At 41.5% G+C, this 8,145-nt stretch overlaps 1 protein-coding gene across 1 annotated transcript; it reads right to left on the bottom strand.

The window, feature by feature from the left end:
• Positions 1-1,438: 1,438 nt before the first annotated feature.
• On the bottom strand, positions 1,439-7,295 carry LOC146544779 (uncharacterized). The gene is made up of 2 exons (XM_085219978.1): positions 6,685-7,295; positions 1,439-1,535 (listed from the first exon to the last, which is right to left on the bottom strand). The coding sequence occupies exons 1-2, from the start codon at positions 7,293-7,295 to the stop codon at positions 1,439-1,441; spliced, it is 708 nt and encodes a 235-aa protein (XP_085076104.1).
• Positions 7,296-8,145: the final 850 nt, after the last annotated feature.

Raw genomic sequence — 8,145 nt, 5'->3', positions numbered from 1 at the left:
CGTGAGCCAGCAGTGTGCCCTTGTGGCCAAGAAGGCCAATTATATTCTGGGGTGCATTAAAAAGAGCATGGCCAGCAGATAGAGGGAAGTGCCCAGAGTGGTTGTGCAGTCTCCTTCTATAGAAATATTCAATACCCAACTGGATGTCCATCTGTGTGACCTATTTTAGGAAACCTTCTTTAGCAGGTGAGCTGGACTCAATGATCTCTTGAGGTCCCTTCATCAAGAAGGACATACGCAGTCTTAAATTATTCTAAAGTTGCCTCTTAATATGAAATGTGTTTATATCTAAGAGAAGATCCTTTACTGTTCTTTACCAAGCCAAAAAAAAAAAAAAAAAAAAAAAAAAGCTACCTACCTTATTTTAACTATTCCCTCTGCTTTCCAGGAATGCTTAAAGTTTTTTCTAATTCCCACCCTTAAAATTTACTTCGATGCATAGAGTATGTTTATGTTTTAATTAAAGACAAAATAGTTACTGATGGACTTCAAGATAAAGGGTAAGAAAAGGTATTTTGTTTTGTTTTGTTTTGTTTTTGTTTTTTAAATCATTTTTGCAGAAGTTTTATTTGATATCGGATAAACAAGAAAAGCATCAGGATTAGTGTATCCCCACAATTAAGATAGCTCAGGGGTCAACACTGGCCCTCGTCTGGACCTGCTCCAACAACTCCATGTCCTTCTTGTGCTGGGGGCTCCAGAACAGTACTCCAAGTAGGGTCTCATGAGAGCAGAGTAGAAGAGCAGAATCATCTCCCTTGTACTACTGGTCACACTTCTCTTGATACAGCCTGGGATATGGTTGGACTTCTGGGCTGCAAGCGCACGCTGCCAACTCATGTTGAATTTCTCATCAATCAACACTCCCAAATCCTTCTCAGGGCTGCTCTCAAGCCATTCTCCATCCAATTTGTATCTGTGCTTGGGATTGCCCTGACCCAGGTGTAGGATCTTGCACTTGGCCTTGTTGAAGTTCGTGAGGTTGGCATGGGCCCACCTCTCAAGCCTGTCCAGGTCTGTCTGGATATGATCCCTTTCCTCAAGCATGTCAACCGTACCACTCAGTTTGGTGTCATTTGCTGAGGGTGCACTCAATCCCACTGTCAATGTCACTTACAAAGATTTTAAATAAAACCAGTCCCAGAACTAAACCCTGAGGAATGCCACTCGTCACCAGTCTCCACATGGACATTGAGCTATTGGCTGCAACTCTGTGGGTGCAACCATTCAGCCAATTCCTTATCCAACAGGTGGTCCACCCATGAAATCCATTTTTCTCCAGTTTGATGACTAGGATTTCGTGTGGGACAGTGTCCAACACTTTGCACAAGTCCAGGTTGATGATGTCAGTTACTCTTCTTTTATCCACTGACACTGTAACTCCATCATAAAAGGCCACCAATTTTGTCAGGCACAACTTACCCTTCGTGAAGCCATGTTAGTTACCACCAATCACCTCGTCTTTATTTTCCATGTACCTTAGTATACAAACTAGAACACTACAAACTGTGACTTTGGCTACTATTCTGACATATCTAAAAATTAAAAAAAAAAAAATCAGTCAAAGGTTTAGAAGTTGTTTTTTTCAAGCACATCCTTTGAAATCAAAAGTAAATTGTAGTGGTTTGTAGTACAGCGATTATTTTAACAACTTTATTTAAAAGTATAAGAATAGTGTCCTTCAGAAGAATCGGCATTTTCGTGAATTGCCTGTTTTCCTCAGTGACTCAGCTACTTTACTGTTTTGTTCCTTATAGAGTTTCACATGAATACCTCCCTTTCTCAGTGATTTATTGCAATGCAATTTCTTGAGCTATTTCATCAGCAGAATTTGTGATGCTTCCAATTTGGCTTCACCTCATCCTATTTGCTTGAAAAGAATGAGTCCTCCAGTAGGTATTTTTTCAATATTGTCTGTGCTGAAAAATGATACAAACAGAATTGAAACAGCTTTTTAAATGTTGAGGTTCTTTTGCACCTCCCTTCATGGTGATCTAGTTCTATGGTTCCCTGCTCAAGCATGCCACAAAGAAGATGCAAAACAAGATCCTGCACTATGAAGAAGTTTTCCCATTTGCAGCAGTCAGAGTAATAAAGTGATTCATTGTGAGGTGAATTCTGACACATGATTTCCAGGTAAAGGGGCATTAAGAGGTTTATTTCATTAAACACTACTTAAAACTAATCTGCCCTAGGATGAGCTGGCTCTCTCCACGTGGCATTAGGCCTAATGTAGCTCTAAAAATGACAATTACTTTAATGCATTATTTATTGCAGTGCAGACTGTCTAAATTAATGCAAAACATCTGCTCTAAAGAGAACACCTGAGTCTTTTTTTGATAGGATGAAGCTGCAGGTTTGTGTAACTGAGGTGTTCAAGAGAGTCCGAAAGTGCAAGATCTGCATGGGTAGTATTGTAGGCACGCATAGGGATATGAAGCCAAACTTGGTGCCATTTATTTATATGCAGTGCAAAAATGTCAGTTGGAATTCTGGAGGGCAGACTTTGGACTGTTTAGGACACTGTTTGGGAGAGTCCCTTGGGAGTAAGTTCTGAAGTGCAAAAGGGTCTAGGAACGATGGAAATTCCTCAAGAAGGAAGTCTTAAAGGTACAGGAGCAGCCTGTGTCCATGTGCCATAATATGAGCTGGTGGGGAAGAAGACTGACTTGGCTGAACAGGGAGCTTTTACTGAGATTCCAGGGGAAAAAAAGAAAAAGACAGTTCACTACCTTTGGGAGAAGGGACAGGAAAATCAAGAAGTGTACAAGGATGCAGAGAGAAAATTAGTAAGGCAAAAGTCTAGTTAGCACTTAATCTGGCCTCAGTTGTAAAAGATAACAACAGGAGGAGGGTTAAGGAGAATCTCCATCCTTTACTGGATACAATGGGAAATATTACCACCAAGGATGAAAAACAGACTGAGGTTCTCAATGCCTTCATTGATTCTGCCTTTAATAATCAAACCAGTTATCTTCAGAGACTCAGTCCCCTGAACTGGAAGACAAGGATGGGAGGAGAGGAACCTTATAATTCAGGAGGAAACAGTTATCAACATGCTACTCCATCTGGACTGTTACAAATCTATTGGACCAGATCAGATTTGGCCAAGGGAACTGAGGGAGCTGGTGGAAGTGCTTGCTAAGCTAGCTTCCATGATTTATCAGCAGTTCTGGTCAGCTGGAAAAGTCCCAGATGACTGGAGGCTAGCCAATCTGATGTCCACCTACAAGTGTCAAAAGAAAGATCCGGAGAACTAAAGACCTGCTCACACGACCGTGGTATTGGAGAAGGTTATGGAATAGATCATCTTGAGTGTGATCACTCAGCATGTGCAGGATTATCAGAGGATCAGGCCTAGAAAAAACGGTTCATGAAAGGCAAATCCTGCTTAACCAACTTGATCTTCTATGACCAGGTGAATCCTCTAATGGATGAGGGAAAGACTGTAGTTATAGTCTACCTAGATTTCAGCAAAGCATTTAACATGGTCTCCCACAGCACTCTCCTGGAGAACCTGACAGCCCAAAGCTTGGACAGGTGTACTTTCTACTGGATGGGCTGGATTGATGGGCTAAAGCCAATTGCTTGAGCTTCAACAAGACCAACTCCCATGTCCTGAACTTTGGTCACAACAACCCCATGCATCTCTACAGGCTTGGGATAGAGTGGGTGGAAAGCTGTGCAGAGGAAAAGTACCTAGGGGTATTAGTCGACAGTTCACTGAACATGAGCCAGCAGTGTGCCCAGGTGGCCAAGAAGGCCAATGATATCCTGGCTTGGATCAGGAATAGTGTATTCAGCAGGACTGGGGAAGTGATTGAATTATTGTACTTGGCACTGACAAGGCTGCAACTCAAGTTCCGTGTTCAGTTTTTGGCCTCTCACTCCAAGAAACACATTGAGGCCATGAAGTGTGTTCAGAGAAGGGCAAAGAAACTGTGAAGGGTCAGGAACACAAATCTTTTGGGAAACAGCTAGGGGAACTGGGATTGTTAATTCTGGAAAAGAGAAAGCTTGAGGGAGACCTTATTGCTCTCTACACATTAAAGAAGGTTGTAGCAAAGTGGTAATTGATCTCTTTTCCCAGATAACTACCAATGGGATGAGAAATAATGGCTTCAAGTTTCCCTAGGGCAAGCCCAGGTTGGATGTTAGGAAAATTTTCTTCTTGGAAAGAGTAGTCAAGCACTGAAACAAGTTGCCCAGGGAAGTGGTGGAGTTACCATCCCTGAAGGTATTAAAGAAACATGTAGCACTTCAGGGTATGGTTTAGTGGGCATGGAGGTAATGTGTTAGACAGTCAGACCTGAATTTAGAGTTCTTTTCCAACCTCAGTGATTCTATGACTCTACTGAAAACACCTGTAAAATTCAGCTCCTGAGTCAATTTAAAAAATATTTTAAAAATATTTTGTAAGGCAGATTTCTAGCTCCATACTGTCTGTTCATATTCTTTGTCAGGAAAAGCAAAAACACCTCTTCAAGCTTCAACTAATCTACACATAATTATTCCTGTGACACATAAACAAAAGCTGTGCTTTGCATAAGTATGAATTGTCATTTGACAGGAAAGTTATTCTGGGTGAAATGCTTCACGTTTTGCAAATGCAGATATTCCAAATCTTTTAAGTGTTAAGTTATAAGTCAGAAAATGACCTTATGAGGCTTTCTATTCAGAACTGTATGACATCCTGAATGAGTGCAGAACATGCAGATGGCAGCTGAAAAAAGACAGCTGATCGCAAAGCTCTTAAAGATTACCATGAAGAAAAAATATATAGTCCATTTATTTTAAAAAAATGTAAGAGTATTTTCAATTCATTGAAATGCCTTTTTTATTGTGCCTCAAATAACAGTGCTATTCCAGGCAAAATATCCTGTCAGAATGCAAAGACAAGTGTTGAATTAATATGTACTGGCATTCTAACTTCAATATATGGAAAAAATATGTGAGAATCATAGTTGTAGACATCATTATTTTACAGCTCCTGTCACTGTATTGCCACAGTGTAACTAATGTCTGTCTCTGAAAGTTGTTGCTTGTGGGTTATTGCAGTCCTCCTGTACAACTAAGTGAAAGAATGTGAGTCATGCCGAGGAGAAGAGAGGAATATGCACTTTGTCAAACCAATATACTTATCAGGATAGGACTGTTGGGGTAGTTTTTTATATGAATTTCTGATTAGGTTACATTTCAAATCATTTTTCAATTCAGTTTAAGATTATATATTAAAATTTTGTGCCTTTTCTAGCACGTATTTTAGCTGATGTGAGTATGAAAAAATATCACAGCAAATGGGCATTTAAATGCTAATCATGCTTTTTTGTTTTTTGTTTTTCGTTTTTTTCCTGGAAACTTCATATTAAAGGTATTTAACTGTATGCATGGATTGATCAATCTCAGGATCAACTTCTGAACAAAAAACTCAATAAACGTTCTTGATAGTAAGCTTTAAAATTAAAGGACTTTTTTCATCATATTGCTTATTAATTGCAACTTTATTCTACATTTATGTTCCTCATAGTCTTTTTGGCAAGTTGCATTGCTATAATAATCCACTTAGAGATGCCAAATATAGTAGAAAAATCCTTTCTTGTCTTCTGAGATGTGTTTGAAAAAATGATAGCAGCATGGCTTAAACTAACCATAGAAGATAGTGAGTGACCTTCTTCCTATATACACACATGTACAATGGATACAAAGCAAAAAACAACAACAAAAACTTTAGTGGTAAAAAAGAAAGTGATTTCAGCAATGTTAAATGCTTACTGTCTTTATGCAAAAGACATAATTGGAACAGAAATTAAGACATCCTATTCAGAAGATTCTGCATGACAAAATCATTACTTTCTATAATTATTCAAATTGTTTGAGCAGTAGTATTTTTAAGAGAGAATCTCAGGAGACTGAAATACATGAAGAGGTTGGTCTCTGGATACAATGAATATTGTTCCAACTTTCCATTTCAAACCCACTGATAATAAATTGTTCATAGAAAAGTTACAAAATGGTCATTTTTCAGAAGAATCTGAGTATTTTCAAATAATACATACACTATACACTAGAGATATTATGATGCCTACGTTCACTCATAGGAAACCCATAAATAGAAAACTTAATTCTTGATTTATTTTTTTATTAAATTGGCTACTCTCTGGATCCATATGTACCATATTCCTTTAGAACAGCATGTATGCAGATTTTGCTGATGATCCTGATAAAACACTATACTAGTTTCAAATATAATAGAAATACTAAACAAATCTAAAAAATTCATGGAAATTGAGAAAATTTTAACATTAATTGCAGTCATGGTAAACCTACTAACATAGGTGATATGCTGTGATGTCTTATCACTGAATCATAGAATGGCCTGGGTTGAAAAGGACCACAGTGATCATCTAGTTTCAACCCCCCTGCTATGCGCAGGGTCACCAACCACCAGACCAGGCTGCCCAGAGCCACATCCAGCCTGGCCTTGAATGCCTCCAGGGATGGGGCATTCACAACCTCCTTGGGAATTTGTTCCAGTTTGTCACCACCCTCTGCGTGAAAAACTTCCTCCTAATATCTAACCTAAACCTCCCCTGTCTCAGTTTAAAACCATTCCCCCTTGTCCTATCACTACCCACCCTCGTAAACAGCCGTTCTCCCTCCTGTTTATACACTCCCTTCAAATACTCGAGGGCCAGAATGAGGTCTCCCTGGAGCCTTCTCTTCTCCAAGCTAAACAATCCCAGTTCCCTCAACCTTTCTTCATAGGAGAGGTGCTCCAGCCCTGTGATCATCTTAGTGGCCCTCCTCTGAACCCGCTCCAAGAGCTCCACGTCCTTCCTGCACTGGGGGCCCCAGACCTGGATGCAGTACTGCAGGTGGGGCCTCACAAGAGCCAAGCAGAGGGGGACAATCACCTCCCTTTTTCTGCTGGCTGCCCCTTTTTTAATGCAGCCCAGAACACAGTTGGCTGCCTTGGCTGCAAGAGTACACTGCTGGCTCATGTCCAGCTTCTCATCTACCAGGACCCCCAAATCCTTCTCCACAGGGCTACTCTCCTGGAGCTTTTCCCCCAGTCTGTATAAATACCTGGGATTGCCCCGACCCAAGTGCAGCACCCTGTACTTGGCCTTATTGAACCTCATCAGGTTTTCGTGGGCCCACCTCTCCAGCCCATCCAGGTCTCTCTGGATGGCTTCCCTTCCTTCCAGTGTATTGATTGCACTGCTCAGCTTGGTGTCATCCATAAACATGCTGAGAGTACACTTGATGCCATTGTCTACATCACTGATGAACATGTTGAAGAGTACTGGTCCTAAGACTGAACCCTGAGGGACACTGCTTGTGACCAGCCTCCACTCTGACACAGAACCATTGATCACAATCCTTTGGCTGCATCCAGCCAGCCAATTCCTAATCCATCAAACAGTCCATCCTTCAAATCCATACCTCTCCAATTTAGAGAGAAGGATGTGGTGAGGGACCATGTCAAAAGCCTTGCAGAAGTCGAGGTAGATGACATCCACTGCCTTTCCCCCATCCACTGAAGCCGTCACTCCATCATAGAAGGCCACCAGATTGATTGTGGAAGGAAGGGATGCCATTCAGAGGGACCTCAACAGGCTTGAAAGGTGGGCCCGGGTGAACATGATGAAGTTCAACACTGCAAAGTGCAAGGTTTTGCACTTGCGCTGGAAGAATCCCAGGCATACATACAGACTGGAAGGAGCAGTCCTTGAACAGAGAAGGACCTGGGAGTCCTGATGGATGAAAAGCTTAACATGAGCCAGCAGCGTGCTCTTGCAGCTCTGAAAGCAAATGTTATCCTGGGCTCCATCAGAATAGGGATGGCCAGCAGGGACAGGGAGGTGATTGCCCCCCTCTACTCTGCTCTTGTGAGGCCCCATCAGGAGTACTGTGTCCAGGTCCCCAGTACAAGAAAGACAGAGAGCTGTTGGAGAGGGTCCAGAGGAGAGCCATGAAGATGATCAAGGGGCTGGAGCACCTCCCCTACAAAGACAGGCTGAGGGAGTTGGGCTTGTTCAGCCTGGAGAAAAGAAGGCTGTGGAGTGACCTCATTGCAGACTTCCAGTGCCTAAAGGAAGCCTACAAACAGGAGGGGAATCAACTCTTTGAAAGTGTAGATAA

The sequence above is a fragment of the Meleagris gallopavo genome, chromosome 3, assembly GCF_905368555.1.
Source record: "Meleagris gallopavo chromosome 3, MGAL_WU_HG_1.1, whole genome shotgun sequence".
NCBI lineage: Eukaryota > Metazoa > Chordata > Aves > Galliformes > Phasianidae > Meleagris > Meleagris gallopavo.
Note: the sequence above shows the minus strand (reverse complement) of the source record. Positions and strands in the feature narration are given on the sequence as shown.